The sequence below is a fragment of the Vicugna pacos genome, chromosome 19 (genome assembly GCF_048564905.1).
Source record: "Vicugna pacos chromosome 19, VicPac4, whole genome shotgun sequence".
NCBI lineage: Eukaryota > Metazoa > Chordata > Mammalia > Artiodactyla > Camelidae > Vicugna > Vicugna pacos.
The window spans coordinates 22,316,728-22,339,401 of NC_133005.1; the positions used below are offsets into that span (position 1 = coordinate 22,316,728).

The 22,674-nt window shown below is 45.7% G+C and overlaps 1 protein-coding gene and 1 long non-coding RNA gene across 2 annotated transcripts; one reads left to right on the plus strand and one right to left on the minus strand.

Annotated features, from left to right (window-relative positions):
- Window positions 1-2,797: 2,797 nt before the first annotated feature.
- On the plus strand, window positions 2,798-21,886 carry NSFL1C (NSFL1 cofactor). The gene is made up of 9 exons (XM_072943955.1): window positions 2,798-2,987; window positions 5,360-5,457; window positions 10,413-10,487; window positions 13,082-13,247; window positions 13,885-13,977; window positions 15,001-15,110; window positions 15,513-15,650; window positions 20,178-20,342; window positions 21,486-21,886. The coding sequence occupies exons 1-9, from the start codon at window positions 2,883-2,885 to the stop codon at window positions 21,646-21,648; spliced, it is 1,113 nt and encodes a 370-aa protein (XP_072800056.1). The 5' UTR covers window positions 2,798-2,882; the 3' UTR covers window positions 21,649-21,886.
- LOC140687401 (uncharacterized) lies at window positions 10,166-14,850 on the minus strand. Its single transcript, XR_012061669.1, has 3 exons — window positions 14,130-14,850; window positions 10,363-10,541; window positions 10,166-10,239 (listed from the first exon to the last, which is right to left on the minus strand). It is a non-coding gene; the product is annotated as an uncharacterized lncRNA (long non-coding RNA).
- Window positions 21,887-22,674: the final 788 nt, after the last annotated feature.

Genomic DNA, 22,674 nt, shown 5'->3' on the forward strand with positions numbered 1-22,674 from the left:
TCACAGACATAGAAAACAAACTTATGGTTACCAGGGGAATAAAGGGAGGATGAAGGGATAAGTTGGGAGTTCAGGATTTACAGATACTAAGTACTATAGATAAAATAGATAAAACAATAAGGTCCCACTGTTTAGCACAGGGACTATATTCAATATATTATAATAGCCTATAATGAAGAATATGAAAAGAAATATCTATCTGTATATATGTATGACTGAATTACTAAGCTGTATACCAGAAATTAACACATCATAAACTGACAATATTTCAATTAAAAAAAATAATCTTTGATCTTCCCCACTACCTAGTCTTTGTTGCAAAAAGTCACATATCCTGGATCCTCCCCTACCTCTTCAGAGCAGTCCCTTAGTGCTACCTGAGATGCTGCCTCCTGGGCTTAAATTCTTCAGAATGTCTGATGAATAAAACATAATTCTCAACTTTTAAGTTGTGCCTTTTCTTCAGTCGACAGGGTCCAAGTACCTGCCCTTTATCCTTGTCAAATTTTAAATCCTATCCAGAGTTCTGCATTCTATACAGATTTCTCACCTGGATATGCAGCTACTCAAGGTTTCATTTATTCACTCCTTCATTAATTCAGCAAAGAGACATTAAGTGGCTGTTTAATGCCAGTGACTACAAATCATGGGAGATAAAATGACAGCTAACACTTGCTGGGACTTACTAAGTGTGAATCAGTGCTCGCAGTAGTTCACATTGCTGCAGAAAAATGTGTTACAGCTCGGTGTTACAGCTCAGTTGTGACAGCAACCTGAATCAGCACAAGAGAGCAACCAGCACTCAGAAAGTCAGAGAACTCAGCTTTAATACGCCAGCGGGCCCAGAAAACTTAACACTCCAAGCTCTGGACCCTCTTTGTAGACACAGGCTTTTATAGGCTGCCAGTTTTACACTTTGCAACATCATATGCAAATAGAATATAACAGAAGTTGACCAACCAGGAACAAGCTTTGTAGAAATAGACCAATCAGGAGTGAGAGAAATAACCAATCAGGACTGAGCTCCATGCAAATGAAGTACTACAAATGGACCAATCAGAAGTTAGGGAAGTGGACCAATCAGAAGTGAGAGTAATAACCAATCAGGAGTGAAGGAAATAACCAATCAGAAGTGAGCTCAGGGAACCAATAGAGTCTTAGGGGTAAGTAAGCCATTTCAGAGGCAAAAAGTGAGATAGAGGCTCTGGGCCAGGGAACCGGATGGTGCTGCCGTGAGAGTAGTGCCCCTGCTTGGGGGCCTTGCCTGTTTTTTTATGGGGCTTCCCGCCTGTCAGCCGAGAGAGGCTGATGTGGGGTTCTAGGAGGTGAGCGGCCCAAACAAAAAAATGCACGAGCAGTTGCCATACTGCTGGACAGACTTCAGCCGGAGACACCATGGGGTTAACAACACTTCATTGCCACAGGGAGGTGCGCCTATGATGCACCTGCCCTGCTTTTATCTGTTTTCTGTCAGCACATGCGTGATCTGAGTTTCTTTGTTCATTAGGCTTACAGAATATCTCTAGCACATGCGTACTTCTATTTTCTTTGGTCTAAATCTTATATAATTGACGCATGCGTGGAGCAATTATTTACTGCATACTACAAACATGCTCTGATCGTGGCCTTGGGTCCCATGGCCTTAACTCATCTCAACACCAGCTCACACCGCCTCAATATGAATCCTCACACATCCCTTTGAGGTAGCTACTTTAAAGAGCTCCATTTTACACATTAGGAAACAAGCTTAGAGGTATAATCTGCCCAAGATCACACAAGCAGTAATATCTGGGTTTCAACCCCAGGTTGAGTCCAGGACGTGTATTCTTGAGCCATTTTGTGCAGGAGACAGTCATAGTCCTGTCACAGGGATCGTGGCTCTTGGGGAAGGCAGACACTTACATGGTGTCAGAGGGCAGGCACTGGGGACTGTCTGATGGAGCCTGGGGATGTACAAAGGCCTCCTTGAGAAGGGACATCTAAACTGAGAAGGGAAGGATGAGCAGGACAAGGGAAAGTGGAAGAGAAAAGCATCCCAGGCAGGGTGGCAAGAGGCAAGAGGGCAAAGAAGCTGAGGACCTACAAGCCGGGATTCTGTCTGAGAAAGGGCCCTGGGAGCAGAGGCCTGAAGACGGTGAGGGAACACCTTGCCACCTGCACGGGAACGGTGTTCCAGGCAAAGGGGGCAGCAAAGGCTCTGACGCAAATGCGCATTCAAGGAACAGCAAGAAGGGCACTGTGCCTGAATCAGACGTAGCCAATGAGAAGCCCAGGAGGTGAGATGGAGGGCTGGTTCATGGACCTCACAGAGGCCATGAGACTTTGTCTTTTACAGAGTGAGATGGGGGGCCACGGAAGGGTTGAGAGACAGGAGTGACCTGTTATTCAAGGTCTTTTGGTTTTCTTCCCCCCTCAAATGTGAGCAACAAGAGGGTAGGGACTTTGTTTTGCTCGCTGTTGATCCTCAGCCCTGGAAAAAAGTACCAGGCCCTTAACAGCACTTAATAAATATTTGAACAAGTAAATAAATGAACCAATTAATTAATTAATGAAGTGAGGGAATGATTCCATGAATAATTGTGAACCTGACTCGTTTCGGGATTCTTCATTCCACAGGTACTTAGTGGGAGAGCCGCCCCTCCTCTCATCCTCCCCTGGCTGCTATCCCTGCCGTTAGACTGCGGGTCCGCGCTCTGGCCGCCAGAGGGCGCGGAGCAGCAGAGTTTCCCGCACGGAGGACTTTGCGTGAGGCACCGCGTGGGGCGGGGCCTGCGAACGGGCTCCACTCGGCTGAGCCGGGTCGACCGGCAGGAGGAACGCGGCGGCTGGGCTGAGACTGTGCGGCGGCGCCCGGAGCAGTTTGGGCAGCGCACGGGGCGAAGATGGCGGCGGAGCGGCAGGAGGCGCTGAGGGAGTTCGTGGCGGTGACGGGCGCCGAGGAGGACCGTGCTCGCTTCTTCCTCGAGTCGGCCGGCTGGGACCTGCAGGTAAGCGCCGCGAGGCGGACTGCATCGGGCGGGCGGGGGGCTGCGGAGCGCGGACCCCTGGCGCTTCAAGCCCGCGGTGGCCGAAGCGCATAGTCATCCCGCCGGGCCGCGGCCCGACCCAGGCCTCAGGGTCCTGGGGCCGCTTGCCACGCGTCTCCAGCTCGGTCTGGGCGGCGAAAACGCGGGCCAGCCCTGGCCCGGACCTGCTCTGCCTAGCCTCAGTTTCCCCTTCTACTTGGCTCCTGAGTCAGCGAGACTTCGGGCATTGCCGCCACCCGCGTGGACAGGGGGAGCCTGGGGGCGTGGCTGCCGCGCCGAGTCTCGGCGGCGGGCTGGACTGACCAGCTCCCGGGTGGAGCAGCGCTGGGGACGAGGTGCGTGTTCATTTCCATTTCCGCAGCCCCGGCCGCAGGTGGAGGGAGAAGCCCAACCGGGAGTTGGCCCACGCCCCTTCCTACCTAATTGCTGGGAGAATCTCCCTCTGGGTGATGGCGAAAGGTTGGAGCCTACTCATCTCTCTTAAGTAGCTCATCTGTAAAATTGGAGTCTCGTGGAGTTTATCGTTTGGTCACTGGCATTTGTTAAATACACTTTAAATACTTAAATATTTATTAATTAAGAAGACGTTAAGATATTAATCCCTATACGAGGCAAGGGTTTTTGTAAACTGTTGAATCCCCTGTGCATAGAACAACGCCTGACGCATAACAGGCACTCAGTAATTAATTGGAGAAAGAATTGAATAAATGCTCTTGGCTAGCCTACATCTTAGGTAAATGATGATGATGAATATTTATTGAGTACCTACCATGAGCTAGGTGCTGTTCTAGTTGCTTTACGTGTCTTAAGTTAGGTAACCCTTGCATTTTGAAGCTGAGGTTTAGAGAGGTTAAGTAACTTGCTCAAGGTCTTATGAGCTACCAAGTGGAAGAGATGGCATTAGAACTCAGTTGTCTGATGCCAGAGTCCAGGCTTTTAGCCACTATATGCCAGGCACTTTTCAGATGATGATTCATTTAATTCTAGCAACACTGAAGTAAAAACTACCTCCATACTATAGATGAGGAATTGAAAGCTCTGAGGGCAAGTGATAGGCCCAAGGTCACACAGCCAGGGTTAGGATTTGAACTGGGTTTACTGACTCCACCATTTATATGCTTCCCCAAATTAAAAGAGTTAGGTAGAGTATCATGCCTGTACAAACACACTGTGAAGCCTCTGTGTTGGACAGAAGTACAAAATGCAGCTTCTGCCTGAAAGACTTATAGCTGGTTATAGTTACAGTTGGCAGGTCATCAGTCCCAGTCTCCTCATGCTCTAGGTGGGGAAGCAGGCTCCTGCATGCGACATGACTTGCCTGGCAGGGCCAGACTTGAATGTAGAACCCCCCAATCCCCTACTGGCAGCGCACGGCCTCCTAGCAGCCTTGCTGTGTCCTGCGAAGACACACTGTTCCAGCAGGCTGGTTATGTCCCATGAAGCAACACTACTCCTAGGAGGCTGGTTATGTCCCACAGAAACTCAGTGCCTCTTAATGAGGTGGCGACCTTGAGGACAGGAGCCATGTCTTTTTCATCTCTGTAGACCTCACTGCTCTCATTTCTTTGTGCCAAGTGATTAGTAAATACCAATGTATTGAGTCCATGAAACATTCAATCACAAAGGGCTAGAAGACTCCTTTATCCTTTCTGTATGTATACAGCTAAGACATGACGGTGCATAAATGTTAATAGATCATTTTTGCAGGGTTCTGCAGGTTGTGCTCCTATTGCACAGATTTGGAAACGGCCTCAGAGAGAAAGTAAAAGTAGCAATCTGGACCAACCTCAGAGTCCGCAACTCCTGGGTATCACCTAAGAGCTAAGAGTAAGGGCCTGAGCAGACTGCCTGGGATCAAGCCTGGCTCGACTCCTTACCAGCCGTGTAACTTTGGGCAGTTTCTTAACTTCTCTGTACTTCTCTATCAGCTATAAAATGAGATGATAATAACACTAACTACAAAGGGTTCTTTAAGGATTAAATGAGTAACACAGGTAGATTGTACTCGGAACGACGTGGCACGTTAATAAGTGATCAGTAAACGTACACTGCTTTTACTCTAGAGCTCATTTCCTAATAAAATGAGAATGAGGAGTGTCTCCATTCCAACCTTCCTTCTTGCCTTCTTTTCCCTTCAGCAGGTGGAACATGTTTCAGGTGATATGAAAACTAATAGTTGGGCCGTTACCTTTTGGTCTAATTTTCTGTGGCCCCCAGATACAGACTGCCTTGTAAGTGTGGCCCATATCTTTGTGTCTTTGCTCCTTTTTGTTCAAAGGAGATGTGTTACATGAAGTGTTTAAAGATCCCAAGTTACTACCTCTCTGTTTCAGATCGCCCTAGCGAGCTTTTATGAGGATGGAGGGGACGAAGACATTGTGACCATTTCGCAGGCAACCCCCAGTTCAGTGTCCAGAGGCACAGCCCCCAGGTAAGGGCCAACTTCAATTATTGCTACATTGATGTGCTTCCGGCAGTGATGAGCTATTCTTGGCTTGACAGAAGGTTCAGACCTGGGAATGTGGAGCAGTGGGTTTGAGTGAGAAAGTTAGACTGCCTGGTGGGTAGGAGTTGCTTGCAAGACTCGTTCCTTTCCTGTAGAGATATACACGATTCTTAACTGAGTTTGGTTTCTGATCCCCTGAGGAAACCACAGAACCTGCTTTTAAGTTCTTTGGGGGGTCTCTTAAGTGAAATGTGAGGAGTGGCTTCTCCATCTCTGAAAATTTTTAAGTAGAAACCGAAGGACTTAGATGCTGTAAATGTAAAAGGGTAGGCCAGATGTCTTTAGAAAGGCTCTTTGGATATTTTAGGATGCCCATTGCCCTATCAAGGAGACTTTAGAGAAAATAAACCTTGTCTTATTTTATGAAAGGATATTAACCTTTGTGATCCCATTTGCATCCCTGTCCCAGCCACCCTGTCTCTGAGGTTCCCACAGTGGGACAGTGCAGGTATTCTGGGAGATAGGCAGGGCCTCTTCCTGTAAAGCTGTCTGAACTACAAATCCCCTCTCTGCTGTAGCCTGATTTGTTTCTACTCTGGTATATATTTTCACCAGAACAATTTATTTGGGTTTGAATTCAACCCGAAAATACAGATGTAGTGTTTCTTTACCGCTGAAGTGGTAAATGGTGTTTCTGTCTGAGGGCATCTGAGCTTTAAATTACATTTCCTCCTTCATTTCCTCCTTTTCAAGAAGAAATGCTAACGCCAGCTCTCATAGCTTCCTTAACTTCTTTCCCTACTTCCATTTCCAGAGAAAGGTGGTAATAGGCAATAGTTATTCATAGATGAGGTGAGGTGTCAGTGATGCCACATCAGGATATTACTCCTGGAACCTGGTTGATTGAGTAAGGGCACTTCTTGCAGCTGCTAATAGATGATAGAGGAGGGTGATTTCCTGGGGTTTGTCTTTCACAGCCACCCCAGATTACTGTTGGGATGTTAGAGAAATACAGAGGAAGAGAAGTTGAAACCTAGTCTCTGATGTCAGTCACATGTTCACACCTGTCTTCTCTGGTGGATCCAAAGTCTTATCAAGACAGTCATTTATTAGGGCTAGGGGCCTGACTGCCTGTGTACAAATCCCAGCTCTGCTACTTTAGAGCTTTATGACTGGGCAGGTTACTTAACATCTCGGTCCCTCAGTTGTCCTCACCTGTCAAATGGGAACGATAGTAATGCCTACCACATGGGAGATTAAATGAGTTAATATTTACACAACACTTAGAACACAGAACATGTTAGCTGCTACTGTCATTTTATTATTATCATTATTAGCATCCATTCTTATCTTCCCTGTTCTTTTCTTGCTTGTTCCCTGTCCCATTCTACAAGTACATACGTGAAAAAGTAGACTTGAAAGTAAAAGAATCAAGGAAACAGTTTAACATTAAGATTGAGGGGAGTGAAAAAACTGAACACACTTGCAGGCCTAAAGGTCTTGCTTTTTTGCTTTGATTAAGCCTCAGTCTTGGTACTGGGCTTAGGTGAAGCCAAGGAATAAACAAAGGAAGGGCACGGTTTGTTACATCGTTGTCCTTGTCCGGAAGGAAAACGCTGACTGCATTCTCAGGAGAAGCCAAGCTTGTGCTCGCCCCTCAGAGGAATTCTACGTGGGGCCTGCCTTTCCCACCCCCACATTTGACCTGACTGTTGCAGGACACTTTGCCTGCTGCTGCGCTCTCCCTGCCTGCCCCCCACTGTCACCGTCTTGCATACCCTTTCGTGTCATCACTGCTGCTGTGGCACAGCGCCCAGTGAGTTCCTCTTTTAGCTCTGGAACAGGGAGAACAGGGTCTCACATGGAGACCCTGAGCCCCCTAGGAAGAATCTATGGAGTGGCTGTCAGAAGGTCTATAAATTACCTGAAATTGTAGGTACAAACTTGTATATGTGTTATATCTTTTCTGGCAAGAAAATTCATAACTTTTATCAGATTCTCAGAGGGCTGTGGGACATAAAAGTTTGACCATTTCTATAGCAGAAAGTCTCAGCTCCTCAGTAATAAACTGACAGCTGTCACTTACTGAGCGCTTACCAGGCGCCAGGCACTGGGTTAAGCTTTTACGTATACGTCTTTTAAATCCTCACTCCAACCCTATGAGGTGGGTACTGCTGTTGTTCCCATTTTACAGATGAAGGCACTGAGGCTGAGCATCTTCTCAAGATCACGCACTAGTAAAACAAGGATTTAAATGCAGATCTGTTGCTGCTTCCAGCATTCAGCTCTCAGCCAGAATGCCTCTCCCTGGGGACGTACAGCATCTTCCAGAGTTTGCCATGAACCTGCCATCCTAATCTTACCCCCTTTTCCTCATTTCTTAAGTCTATATTCCAGCCAAATTGATTTCTTTGGTGTCCCTATCTCATTCTTGGTTCTTCTGCTTTTGTTTGAGCATCTCACGTGACTGGATATGCCCACTCTCTTGCTTTCTTTCCACCTGTGCAGATCCTTTGTGTCCTTCCAGGTTTAGCTCCCTCCCTACCTTCTATACTGAGCAGGTCATCCCCAGCCCATAGGCAGCAAGCCAGTCCTATTCCTCAGATCTCCATCACGGCCCATATCCACATACTACTCTATGACATCTCTCCTGTGTTGTTTTGAACTCTTCTCCTGATAATTTTTTATTACCTTAGTATTTTTCTCCCTATGTAAATTGTAAGTTCCTGGAAGTGGGAGGGCTAGTATTTCAGGAGCGCCCACTATCTGTGTAGCTCTGCCAGATAGTCTCATATATGTTCTCTTATACCTCAGTAACTGTGGAGGTAGGAAAGGTGCTCACCACTTCACAGGTCAGGATGCTAAGTCTTAGAAAGGGTGATAGCACATTTGCTGGTATGGCAAGTTCAAGCCCAGATTTGTCCATAGCTGCGTCTGCTGCCACTTGCTAGCTACCTCACTGTCTAATACCTCCGACCTGCGTGCCTAGCACAGGGTTGAGCGAGAGATTGACTGTTATCTTCCTTTTTCTTCTTTCATCCAACAAAGCTATACTTTCTTAGAATTTCAGGGACTATCATTGTCTGATTCTCTGAAACTGCAGTCTAATATGATAGCCAGTAGCCACCGATGTGGTTTTATCATTAAAATTAAGTAAAACAAACATTCAGTTATTCATTCACACTTACTGAATTTCAGGTGCTCAATAGCCACATGTGACTAGTGGCTTCCATATTGGACAGTGCAGATACCACATTTCTGTCACTGCAGAAATGTGATCTGACCAAGGACTTTGATGCCACTTCAGGGTACCTGGGAGGTAGGGTTTTGATGCTGAACAATTGAAATTTCTAAGACACCTTTGCCAATTTATGGAGGATATTAAGACAGAGTATTCCGAAACTGGTAATGTCCCCAGGACATCCATACAATCAAGCCAACTCTCAGAGCATTACTCCAGAGAGAGCAGTGGTTCTCAGATGTGAGCTGCATCAGAATTACTTGGAGAACTCCTTGAAACCAGATTACTAGACACTCCTCTGAAGTTTCTGATTGAGGAAGTCTAAGGTGGGTCCTGAGAATTTGCATTTCTCACAGTTTCACAGGTAATGCGGATGCTCCTGGTCCAAGGACCAGCACTTTGAGAACCACTGCTTAAGAGCAGTACTTGAAATGTGCTACACAGTGCACTGGCACCCTGACTGTTCACAGCCAGACCCTGAGGTTGGTGCTGATTGTCTCCATTTGTACCTGAGAAGATGAAGGCTTAGAGAACTCCATTCGCATGCCCCGGGTCCCAGGGTGGGAGGCTGAGTTGGGATCAGAACCAGGTATATGGACACCAGAGCCTGTGTTGGATACTGTCAGGAGTCTAGGTGTAAGAACTTCAGGGGCAAGAGTCAAACCCTTAGCCAGAGCAAGTGGTTTGCTCAAACAAGGATGCACATGTGTATCTGAAGATGTTTAAAAGTGGAGAGATAGAGGATTTTTTTTTCCATAGCTGCTAAGCTGAGCATCTGGAAAACTCCCCTGGGAGGATTAATGAGTGGAATTACCCTTTTAGGGCACTAATATGTATCTTATCACTTGCATCCTTTTGAGCTGTGTTGTGTGGAGCATCAAGGAATGCCCAGGGGGTTGCTCTCAGCTAAGTCAAGCAGGAATGTACTTGCTACATCGATTACTCTTTGTCCTCTCATTTCTGGTTGGTGGAACCTCAGAATCTATTCTGTCCTCTGAGTGTCTCTTTGAAGTAAATCTTCAATACTGAACTGGAGTAAACAACTCCTTTCCCCACCAGCACCACCTCACACCCCCATCTTTTAGCCACCTGATTGACCATCCGCCACCAGTTCTTCAGCACTTGGTCCAAATGTGCGCTTTTCTGGGAAGACTTTCCTAACGTCCCCCCACCCTCACCCAGAACAAGAGACTCTGTGCTGTCACATCCCATGTGCTTCCCTCTGTCACAGCCCCTATTGCACAGTATTTAGTGGATGGTTTCCTGGCCAAAGTGCCATTAGCCTGTAAGCAACTAAAGGATGAGAAGTATGCCTGATCATTTTATAGACCTGGCATCCAGTTCTGTGCCTGGCACACAGGCATTCCCTCAGCATTTAAAAATCAGATGATAAAAACCACAATCCAGCAGTAGGTTTTAAAGTAGCACAGACCCTGCCCTGTTCCCTCCCCCCGACAGGAGAACTTAAACGGGAGTCCCCTTTACTTCACAGTACACTTGCTGATGTGCTCTTAGTCCTGTGTGACCTGGAATAAATAAATGCCACATTATTTTGCACATAAACTTGAGAGGTTAACCCTCTTCCAAGAGATCTTCTTCCTGCCCCACCAAAAAAATGAACTCTTAGCAGCTGTAATGATGGGGCTCACCTTTCTTTAACTCCCCTTTGAGATCATTTTGCTCCTTTCTGTGTCTCCAGCGATAATAGGGTGACATCTTTCAGAGACCTCATTCATGACCAGGACGAGGACGAGGAGGAGGAAGAGGGTCAGAGGTGAGTCTGTTCAGGGGCACAGTCTAGAAAAGTCCATGATAATGTGTAAATCACCTAAAAGAATAAATATGCTTGGTTACCATTAGCCATTACTGCTGTGGGCTAGTCACACACATACTGGAAACAGTTTTCCATTCCCTGTAGCTTAGAAATGATCCCTGTCCTCTTAATATTTTTTTTTTCTCCTTTTGGGGTATTCTGGGTTTGTTTTTATTTTTTGTTTTGTTCAGTGGAGGTACTGGGGATTGAACCCAGGACTTCATGCATGCTAAAAGCATGAGCTCTACCTCTGACCTATACACCCCCCTCCCCCAGTTTTGTTTCATTTTTAGTTATTACAATAGTATGTATTTATTCAAGAACATTAGGGGAAAGGAAATAAGTCAATAGAGAAAAAAGCCATTCATAATACTAAAACCCAGAGGTAACCAGGTATCAATATTTTTGTTGTATTTCCTTCCAGCTTTTTCTTCTTAATTGAAAAAGCAATACATCACATAATGAACAGAATAAAAGGCTTACAAATGTATATTCTCCCCATATATAGACACAGTACTATTTTTTGTTTGTTTTTAACCTTTAGGAATGTTGTAATAAAATTAGTGTCCATTGTGGAAAACACAGAATAGTGTAATGAAAAAAATATAACACTCGTCTACCATTTGGTAACTACAGTTAATATTCTGACATATTTCCACTTAGTCTTGATTCTGTGTATAAATATACTTAGTTTCTATTGTATTTCACATCATGAAGGTCAGATAATTTTGTTTCTTGCTTTTGTAGAATTAATACTACATGTTAAATACTTCTTCATGTCATTAAGTTTCTTCATAAGTGTTTTCAGTGACTATAATAATCCATCATATGGAATGTCCAATGTTTACATCAGTAAGATTTTTTTTTTACCACTGTAAATATCAGTGCTGTGAACATCTCTGTGTACTACTCTCTGACTTCATTTCAGATTATTAGAAAAGTTTCTAGAAATGAAAATACCAGGTCAAGGGCATGAATATTTTTATAGCAGTCTTTATCACAGGTTCCTACTTTGTAAGCCAGGGCTTTGAGATCCGTTAATAAAAATCTTACAGTCCATTGAGTAAACCTTTTCTACCTGAAATGAATAAAGATGAACTGGCTACAGCCTCATTTCATGGGTTTTGGTTCTCCGTGGAATCTGCCTCAGTCTGTGAAACATTCCTAAGGAACATTGGATAGTAACCATTATGGAAATGCAATTACCTGCATTTTGGTCACTCTTTGGGAAGTTGGCTGAGAAATTACCTATATCTTGTTCTCCATTTTCATCCATATGGTGACCTTTACACTGTCTCAGAGCCTTCTATTTAGATACACTGAAGATTCAGGAATAAATGTAAATTTCAGTGTTTTAACACGCCTTGAATGAAAGGCAATGTCATCAAGTAAGTGAATGTTCAGTCCCTTAGTGACCTCCTCCTTCTCCCATCCTGTCACATCCTCTAGCCAACAACCTTTTATTTCACATCCCTGTTACTTCCTTGGTCCCTCAGCATTTCAGACCTAATGATACCGGTGCTGTTGTCCCTGCCAAGGCCTTGGGCATTCCCTGAGGAATGTCAGGAAATAAAAGGCTGACTCAATTTTGAAGGTTCTCAGTTCTCTCCACTCAGGGGTTTGCTGTTGACCCAGCTGTGAATAGGAGTGGAGAGGAGCCAGCTAGCCAAGGCTGCATGACTGCAGGTTTTTAAACCCAGTAAAAAAAAAAAAAGAAGTGCTGACAGTCTAAAGCCTTGTTTGGCCCATTGCAAAGCCTGGTGTGGGTATCCTGGGGCTTGTATTTGAGCTTCCCTGATTTTCTCCAGTACCCTCTCGTCAGTTCCCGCAGTGTTATGTTACGAAAGTTGCAAGATGAGACGAGGCTTGGATGAGCTCTCGGTACTGTATCACACTACCTTACACGTGTGTATTACTCTGTGCTTGTTCTTTTGCATACATCCGCTGGTTTGAACCTCTCGGCCTTGACTTAAGGAGCAGGTAGGTAGGGCATGTGGTCTTTTCCTCTCATTTCAAAGAAGGAAAATGAGGCACAGCTCAATGCACCGGCTTGCCCAGGTCACTCTGGCAGAGCCAATGCTGGAGCCTAGCTGCCTGTACTAACCACGCCACTGCCACTAGGGCTGCTAGTGGTAGCTGCTTCTGACCGTGACCGTAGTTACCGTCTCCTGGAAAGGTGCTGACCACTGGCTGGATAGTTCCCAGCTGGGACCCTCTCCAGAGCTAACATGCTATCATGCATGCCTGGAATGCCCTTCCCTGATTTCTTTTCCTGATAAAAACTTTATCCTCAAGATTCAGCCCAGAAGATTCCCTTCTAGGAACCCTTGACTGTCCTCCCCAGTTCAGTGTTCCCAGAGCACCCCTGACTGACCCCTGACTTCAGTATGCCTGCCTGCCTCTTTACATGTGTCCCCAACTAGACAGTGAGTTCCTTAAAGATGAGCATTTGTACCCTTTGCTTCAGTGTGCTCGGCTCCTAGCCCAGAGTCTGGCACGTGCTCTAGTCATGTTTTCTAAGTGTATTTGGTATTAGATGTGTATTTTCTGCACAGGTTTTATGCTGGGGGCTCAGAGAGAAGTGGACAGCAGATTGTTGGCCCTCCCAGGAAGAAAAGTCCCAACGAGCTGGTGGACGATCTCTTTAAAGGTGCCAAGGAGCATGGAGCCGTAGCCGTGGAGCGAGTGACCAGAAGCCCTGGAGAGACCAGTAAACCAAGAGTGAGCATAAAGCAGGTCGTTGTCTGTGTCCACAGGGCTGAGGTTCCAGAGCAGGGAAGGAGGCCTTTCTCACCCCAGTAGTGACTAAATTTGTTTTTGTTTTTCATTTGCTCACTTCTCGTATGTGAAGAGCAGTGCAGTTTCTCTTACCCTTTAACATGAAATCAAGATTTGGGGCAAAGTTTTCAAACCTGTGATCTGTGGTCTGGATCAGGTCCTGCAGACATGTTTTATTTGGCCTGACCAACTTGACTTAGTGTTTTGCTTTATTTTTGTTTTAATTGAATCAGTAGCCACCTGCTTTACATTAAATCTTGATTTCTGTTTTCTTTGGGAAAATCAGAAAGTCTTTGGTGTTATTCTGCACCTAGATTCCAACATGGTCATAATTAACTAGAGCTTAGTAACAGTCATTCCCTTTAGCCAAGCACCCTGCCCCCTTCCTGCCCACCTTTAGTTTTCACCCCAATCCTGGCCATTTAATTCTTCTACCTTTATTTTCTGGCCCTGTAGTTCTGAGTTTGCTACCCAGAGAAAGTACATCTAGTAGTTAACGAGCTTGAGATAACATCATTGTATTTGAGTAACCTGATCGCTGTTGACCCACTTCTCGGGTTTATGAACTTATCTTTTATAGCCATTTGCAGGGGGTGGCTACCGCCTTGGAGCAGCACCAGAGGAAGAGTCTGCCTACGTGGCAGGAGAAAGGAGGCGGCATTCCGGCCAAGATGTGAGTGTGCATATAACTTTTCTAGGAAAGCTCGTGGACTGTTTTATCATTTTTTAGAAGAAATTGGTCCCATGTTACATGTGAATCAGCAGCCTCTGAAAAGGAAAAAAGAGCACCTTTGCTGTGGTTTGTGAATGGAAAGAAAGGCTTACTTGAGAATCAAAGGCATCTCTCATCTGGCTGGGTGGGGAGTAGAGGGGCTCATGAGGAAGGGTGGGCAAAGCAGATGAATGAATGGAAGGGTTTTCTGAGCATTCCATGGATCTCAGGCAGAGGGATAGTGATTCCAGGGTTCTCTGGTAGTGTGGACATGGCTAAAGAACTTGGAATTCAGACCACCCAAGGAGGCCTGAAATGTGACTTCTAAAATTTTTTCTTGCTATTGTCCAGTCCTATGCATAGGGGTCCCCTCCTACAATAAGTGTAACCATACCGTAGAGACAATTTTGAGTTTTTTGTGACCATTAGTTTCCATAATGTATTTGTTTTTAATCACTTGGGGGTTTATCCTAAAATAAAGTCAAGCAAGAAAAAATAAAAATCCTATCTTCCTGAGACAGCAGCTGGTAATATGTTGGTTTTTAGTCCTTTGGACTCTTTTCTGTGGATATGTATAGGGAATTATTAACAGAAGTTGTCCATACTGTTTTTAATGACTGCAGAGTACATATAATTTTTGCCATAGTAGTTCAGTTGAGCACAAGCTTTGTGCCAAGCACACTGGCAACCCTACAGAGAAGGATGCCTCAGCCACTTAGCTAGTGAGTGGCAAAATTATGATGCAGACCCAGGTCTGCTTAAATCAAAGCTCATGCTCTCAACCTGTGCCATGTCACCTGCTTATTTAATACTCATTTTGTTGGTTGTTGATTGATCTCCTTTTGTATGTGTATATGTTTGTCTGTCTGTGTGTTTTAATAATAACACAGTAAAATAGTAAAAACTCGCTAATTTGCAGGTTCACACTGGTGTGCTTGCCAGGTTCCTGACAATGTATGGACTGCTTACCTCCTGTTGTCACAGGTCCATGTAGTGTTGAAACTCTGGAAGAGTGGATTCAGCCTGGACAATGGTGAACTCAGAAGCTACCAAGACCCATCCAATGCCCAGTTTCTGGAGTCTATCCGCAGAGGGTGAGCAGAAAAACCCTTGTCCAGGTTCCATATCACTGAGTGAGATGGCAGATGGGAAGGAAGCTGATCAAGTTTTTTATTTAAGAAGTTTAGAATTTTAATCAGATTTAGCACAGTTCAAATACAGATTCACAGATCTTTTCTAAAAACCCTGTGTCTCTACTTTCCCCTTTGGGCCTATGACAGAGCCAAGTCATCAAATAAGATACAGGTCTCTGCTATGACTCTGAATAGGTATGAGAGAAGGTGGAGGCAGACAGGTAGCCACCAGAGTAGCTGACTTCCCGTGGAGGCCCAGCAGTTTTCACTGTTGGGGCTGAGAAGTTCCTTCTCCCTTTGCACCCATCAGTGTCATCCCCATCCTGCTGTATGTGGGCCCCAGCATTGCCTTTTCTCCCTCAGAGAGGTGCCAGCAGAGCTGCGGAGGTTAGCTCATGGTGGGCAGGTGAACTTGGACATGGAGGACCATCGGGATGAGGACTTTGTGAAGCCCAAGGGAGCCTTCAAAGCCTTCACTGGCGAGGGTCAGAAACTGGGCAGGTAAGGAGACACACAGGTGGGAGCGGGACTGTGTGGGTCACTCCTTCCAGGCACAGCGGACCTTGTGTATTGCTCACTTTATATAGCTCTTTACTGTTTATTATGAAGTACTTCAAATTTTATTTTTATGAAAGGAAGAGTATTGAGAACATAGGCTTTGGCATTAACGGACTGGAGTTTAAATCTCTGCTTTCTGGCTTGGACTTTACAGCTTCAGTTTGCTCAACTGAAAGTGGGACTAGGGGTCCTTACCCTCTCAGCTACTGTTGGGAGGAGCACGCGGAGCACTGCCCCCATGGTGGGCAGTCGGTGTAAGCAGTAGAGGTAACACATTGCTGCTCTGAGTCAGTAATCCAGGGTGTTCAGGGCAGGGGTGATCTCCTTGATGGCTTTAAAGCTGAAACAGACACACACATTCAGGTCACCTGAAATGGGGCTTCAGAGGGAGTAAGGAGTCTTGGACTATTCTGCTCAGCCAGCCTCACAGCAGCATTGTCCAGAATCCAGGGAAGCCCAAGGCTATCGTTGTCCCTGTGCAGGCTGCTGCTCCACCATTATGGTAGCTCTTATCTCTGCTTCTTTGGCCCTGCCCTGTCACTCCCTGTGACTTTTTTTGCTTTGTGTCCTTTGCCACTATCTCCATCTTTCATTCAAACCCCTGATAGGACCTGATTGGTTGATGGTTACTATTGCTCTGGTAGGCAGGGTTCTCTCACCAGATCCTTGACCAACCCATAGGCAGGCAGCCTTCTCTCAGGGGCCCACTCAGCTTTGGCCATGGTCATGGGGTTACTTGGTCAATTTTCTTCAGAGGGATCTGTGCCCATGAGAGGCACTCGGAGTATAGTGACCCTACCAGTACAATCCTTGTTTTGCAAAGGGAAAGCTAAAGCTTTTGGACTTTAAGGGTTACCCTTGGGTGCATGACTGATATGTGGTGGAGCCAGGACTAGAACCAGGCCTTCTGATTGGCATTCCTTCCAACACTCCTGCACAGCAAGACACCCTCTCTGACCTGGCTCTGGCAGCTCTTGAGCTAGGCACTACCCTTGCTCACCTCACCACCATCCACAGGAATCAGAGCATGGTCTGCCAACAGCTGTGCTCTTCGAGCTTCTGGCTGGCCCTCTTCTAGAATCCCCTACCTCTCTGCTGGCCATTCATGCCTCATCAGGAGCAACAGTCATAGCTCAGAACATTAGAGACGAATAGGTTGTGATTTACCAGAGCCAAAATAGTTAAGTCCACCCTGCTCACATCACTTTAGCTACCACAGTCGGGCCTATGGGTTCGTCTGAGACAGCTGTTCCCAGAATGGTCCATCTGTGACTTCCCTGTCAGCTGTGGTAAGCTTTGTGGAGCACCAGATAATTTTTTTCTTTTCTTGTTAAAATGAAGAATTTATCTTAAAAAAGAAATAGACAATACAGATAGAAAATAAAAACTATCCCTAAACCTAACAGCCAGATATATCCAGTTAGGATCTGGGAAATATCCTTCTAAGTCTTAATGCATGTACATAGATGTCATGTGTATGTGCGCATGTAAGTAAACATGCTATTCTATCACCTGCTATTTGGCCTGGTCAGTGTATTACGCCTTTCATTCCATATCAGTAAGTGTATTTCTACAATGTTATCTCTAATGCTAACATAATTTTCTGTCCTATATATGTGCCATAATTTAACCAGTCCCTGCTATTAAACATTAGAAGCAGTATTATAAATAGTATTACGTGCAGCATTACAGTGAATATCTCTAATTAAATCTTTGTATACTCCTCAATGTTGAGCTAGAAGTAAAATTGCTGCTTCAAAAGATCTTCATACTTTTAAGATGATGTCAGGTTGCCCTCCAAAAATGTATCCTTTTTTCACCCACCAGCAGTTACAGGGAAGGCTCAGAACACCATGCAGTTTGAGTTTGTCTGGTTTTATGTTACTAACAGAAAATGCTTCTGCTTTTAGAAAGTCTAATTCTTTTATGTGTGTGAGATTCCACATCTCAAAAATTAAATATTTTTCAGGGTCTGTTTTAGCAGGATGGGAATAAATTCTTCATTAGTGTGGGGGATGAATAGCAAGTCATGACAGGGCTTGGTAATTGGATGTGATTTGTCAGCTAAATAAATGTTCATTGCCAGTTCCATTTTGATTTTATTTCATTTCTGGCTTTTTATGAAAAATGAGCTAAAAAAAAGTTTTATATAGCTAAGAGAGGTGGGACTTTAGCTTTTCAATCTAAACCAGATGGACAGCTTTTTAAATTTTTTCAATAAATTTTGCTATATTTTTCATTGTCATTTTGTTAACTAAAATGATCAGGAAGGCAAAAGTTTAAGAAAATTTTCTCAAGTTTGCCTCAAAAATCAGTAAATCCTGGGTTTTTTCTTTAATTGTCTGGAAAAATAAAGTGAAAGAATAGATTGTTCTCAGTTCAAAAATTTGAAAAAGTTTTTCAGTTGTATGAAACTTTTGTTTTAGGTTTTGCATTTGCGTGGATGGGAACTAATCTGAAGATTGGGAAGACTGCATTTATTTGATTTTGAGTAGCAAACACCAGTAGTGCAGTGACGGTGGGGGTGCCACTGCTGCGAGGGCTGAGCTTCCGCTGTCCACCATGCTTTCTGTGGTGGTCATCTTTGTAAAGCCAGTGGCAGGGTCTCAGGACTCATCATTGTGGCAGAAAGCACCTTAGTGCCCAATTTAGTTCTACTACAAAATGAGCAGTCAGGTAACTCAGCTTCTTTCTCATTTAGGCCTTTCTGGCAGCCAGTAGCCTCAGTGAGTACCTGTCATGTACTTGGATTGTTATAAACAGTTGAGGGATAGGCTGCCTAGAGTCTAAATAGAGAGTTGACCTAATGCCCATAAGACTAATGAATAGACAAAGAAGATCTTAGGCATTTATAGCTGTAACATTTAACTTCCCACTATGTCCAAGCATCTCTTCCGGCCTGTGGTGGTATAATTTATCTGTGTCTCAGCTCACATTTGGGCCCACATGCTCTGAGGCTGATACACAGAAGAAGCTCCTTTCCCAGCCAGTAAATGTGGCCAGGGTTCTCTTCTGAGCTCCACTTTGTAATTCTTTTAAGCCCACATTTTTCACATGCACAGAAAAGAGTGAGTTCACTTTTTGGTTCTTCCTTGCTAATTATATGTTCTGTGACAGCATCTCACGAACTGTGTTCCATGAAATGATCTGCAGGAGGTTAAGTGTAACATGAAAAAAGGACATGGTGGTCAAATAAGTTTGCCTTAACTGCACGATCTCTTAAGACCTTTAATATGTTAGTGGCCTGTGATGCTGGTATAATATATGACATTTCCAAAATATTCCTGGAGATATCTCAAGGGATTGGGGTCCCAGGGAAACCACTAGGAAAGCATTTTGAATTGGATTTGCTACAAATACCCTTTTTAGGTTGTAAAGATCAGAGGGAGGAGTGAAGTGTAGGAAGTGATCTAATTAGAGGCTTTGGGAGGAAGTGAGGGAGCTCTCACCTGATGGCCTCTGTTCTCTGCAAAGGTCTAGGCCAGGGCATCTGCTAAGAGAAAGGCTGAGAGTGAAGACAAAGATGGTTTATAGGAGAGAGATGAAGCCTCCAAACTGCTGCAGAGAATTAGGAGTTCGTGTGCTTTTTGTGTTTGTCAGCCACCCTGAGTGCTTTATGTAGTTCTCTTTAATCCTCACAAAATCTGAGCAAGGCAGGTAGCCTTAACTCTTGTTAAAGAACCTCATTACTACCCTCACTGAAACTCAGGGAACTTAAATAACTAGCCCAACACCACTGTAATTAGTGGGTGAATTCAAACCTTGGTCCATCTCATTCCAAGATTTGAGCTCTTAAAGGGCAGCAGGCACCATGTCCTGTTCATATTGTGTAATTACTCCCTGCAGTACTAGGCACTTAATTGGCCTCCTGGAAATCTCTGCCACCTCCTGATAGTTGACAGCTGATTATGAGATGCTCACAAGAGTGAGGTTGCACTAGGGCATGCAGGCCTGAAAATTCCATCAAAGGAAAAGGGTCTGGACTTGTCCCTTACATTACAACAGTCAGTTGCTGGGCTGTGTCAAGCCTGCCTCAGCTGCAGACCTGGAATGCCCCCTCCCCATTCTGCCCTTGGCCTCTCTCATTAAGACTAAAACTCATTTGGTCCATTGGGTCCTCCAGCCCTCAGGTCCCAGTGTCTCCCAGCCCAGGCCATAGTCCATACTGCTTTCCTCCCTTCAAGCCCTTGTTCAATTGTGAACACCAAGGAAGAAGAGTGTTGGTGATTTGCCCAACTCCAGGAGTTGGGGAGCAGGTAGTAACTCGGGGTTGAAGCTGCTTTCTGCCCTAGCTGTAAGTTCCACGAGGGCAGGGATTGTGTCTTGGTCACTCCTTCTATCAGCAGCAACAAGCAGAGCGCCAGATGAAGTGAATGCTCAGTAAAAGTCTTTCAAAGGATTTCAGAAATCCTATTTCTTCTTCTTGGGGCCTTGTTTCCATTCAAGCCTGATGTAATCCTCTCTCCTCAGCACTGCCCCCCAGGTGTTGAATACCAGCTCTCCAGCCCAACAGGCAGAAAATGAAGCCAAAGCTAGCTCTTCTATCTCAATCGATGAGTCACAGCCTACCACAAACATCCAAATACGGCTTGCCGACGGCGGGAGGCTGGTGCAGAAATTTAACCACAGCCACAGGTACTGGGAGTTATGTGACGTCGCTTATTCTGGGAGGGTCCTCAAAACTCCCACAAGTGGGTGAGAAGCAGGGAGCAGTTCTTCCTCCTAAACACCAGCAGGCACTCCATGCTTTCCCCAAAGGAGGCAGTGGGATGGGAAGGTATGTAAGCGAAGCCTCCGGTTCGGTCCCCACTCTTCCATTGTGTGGCCAGTGACTGCTCACTTGCCTCCGGTGGGGCTGACTCCCAGTCTCTAAGTCTGATTGTGGGATTGGATTCCTCAGGGGTTTCTTTTTTTAGCCACCAAACTATCTGTTCAAAGGAATTTCATGCTAAAGCCCAGGTGCAGAACACATAAATTTGAACTGCTGTGGTTGGTGGAGGGGAGAGGGAACATGGTGCCAGCATCCCACCCGCCTGGCCTCCCCTACCTCTCTCCCCAAAAGTGGCCTCTGAAAACCGCTGGGCTACTAAGGTCTCGTCTAGGTCTGAACTTTGAGAATTCTAGAATACCTGTTCTACTATCTCAGATCATCTGGGCTGGATCAAAGCAAGCGTGCCTCTCCCATGTAAAGACGAGGAAACTGAGGCACAGATAGCAGGGCTGGACTGTTGCCAGTGAAGATATTTAGCAGCTCCTTTTTCTAGAATAGCAGTGTCTCAGTTACATCATTCATAGGCCATACAAACCAGAAGCCACATGCGGGGCCCAGGGAGTGGTTCACCGGTCCTCAAGTGCAGACAGGCTTCATGTGAGGCTAGTTGTGAAACAAGTTTGATAAGGATTACAGAAAAGCGATCAGGCAGAGAAGCCTGTAGGAAGAGGAGCCCAAATGTGTGCAGGGAGCAGAGCATGATGAAGAACAGAAGTGGGGAGGTAGGAGAATGGATGAAGGAGGTGGTATAAAATTAGACAGGCCTTGGGACCCTAGTCAGGAGATTGGTGTTTATGCCAAGGAAAATGGGAGCACTCGTGAAGGGTTTTGGGTGGGAGGGAATGACATGAGCCCCTGTGCTTCCAAATGAGAGCTTTGGCCTCTGTAAAGAAGGGTGGGCCTGGGAGGGGACTTGAGGATGTGAGGCAGCCTGCAGGGCATGGGCAGCGTGGCCAGCAGAGAAGGACACTGCTCATGTACCTCCCCGCTCAATCCCACTCCGCCAGGATCAGCGATATCCGACTCTTCATCGTGGATGCCCGGCCGGCCATGGCTGCCACCAGCTTTGTCCTCATGACTACTTTCCCAAACAAAGAGCTGGCTGATGAGAGCCAGACCCTGAAGGAAGCCAACCTGCTCAACGCCGTCATCGTGCAACGGTTAACATAACCGCCCGGCCCTACCGGCAACCTCATCTCCCTCCTGTGTCTCCCGCGGCCAGCTGCCCCATGGGGACCGCCCCTCCACCCCCTCCCGCACACCCAGCAGTCCAGTGCCACGCCTCCTCCGTAGCTCTGGGTTCTTAGATCTCAGTTGGACATTTGTTTTCTCCTTAGTTGCATTTCCTGGTTTTTTGTGACGATCAATGGACTTTAAAGAAAAAATAAAAATAACCAAAAAAATTGAAGGAATGTCACCAGCATGTTGTACAGTGGAACAGGTGTACAGTCAGTGCAGGCTTCAATTGCTTTAAAGTCATATTTATGTTTAGGGTGTGTGGGGAGGTGCCTTCCATCCATCCTCTCTGCGTAAAAATTACACAGGGCACACAACACCCATCCACATGCGTCTGCCCGCCACCCCCAGGGTGACTAGAGGAGGATCTCCCCTTTGTAGGGGAGGGAGTGGGGGACTTAGAGAAGACGACTTTGCATCCACTCGCTTCCACAAGAGCGGATCCCTTACATGGATAAAACTGGGCAGCAACAAGAGTCCCCTAAGTGTGGGGTCAGAGCTATAGGCTCAACTCCTTCAGGTGAAAATAATTACTTCCCTGTGTGCCTTTCGCTCACACCCTGGAAATATATGCTCCCCAGGCCTTGGCCAGTTGAGATTCTAACTATACCTGCCTGCCCCAGCCCTTTCGCCCCTCATCATCCGGGCTGCTCTGTCCTTGCTTTATTTACTCCACATGCAGAAATATGTGCCTCGGAGGAGATAGGGCATCTTTTTACTGGGAAACAGCTAGTGGCAATCCAGATGAGGTCACAGTCAGGGTATCATGGCCGGAAAGAGAAACAGAATCAAAATATTGCTGAGCACTGATGATGCATGGCAGGTCACATAGTGAAGAAGGGTGGGTTCCCAGTGCTCTTTTCACTGTTGGCACCTGCAGGAGGCTTCTGCTGACTGAAGTTAGAGTAACCATGAGTATGGCTTAGGTGTGAAGGCTCCACTCTGTTGTGGTTCTCTGCT

Bases quoted from the DNA above. Each gene is read 5' to 3' on its own strand.
- NSFL1C (XM_072943955.1), top strand. From the start codon at position 2,883: ATGGCGGCGGAGCGGCAGGAGGCGCTGAGGGAGTTCGTGGCGGTGACG. The intron at 2,988-5,359 runs GTAAGCGCCGCG...TCTCTGTTTCAG, and splicing joins CGGCCGGCTGGGACCTGCAG to ATCGCCCTAGCGAGCTTTTA. The intron at 10,488-13,081 runs GTGAGTCTGTTC...TTTTCTGCACAG, and splicing joins GAGGAGGAAGAGGGTCAGAG to GTTTTATGCTGGGGGCTCAG.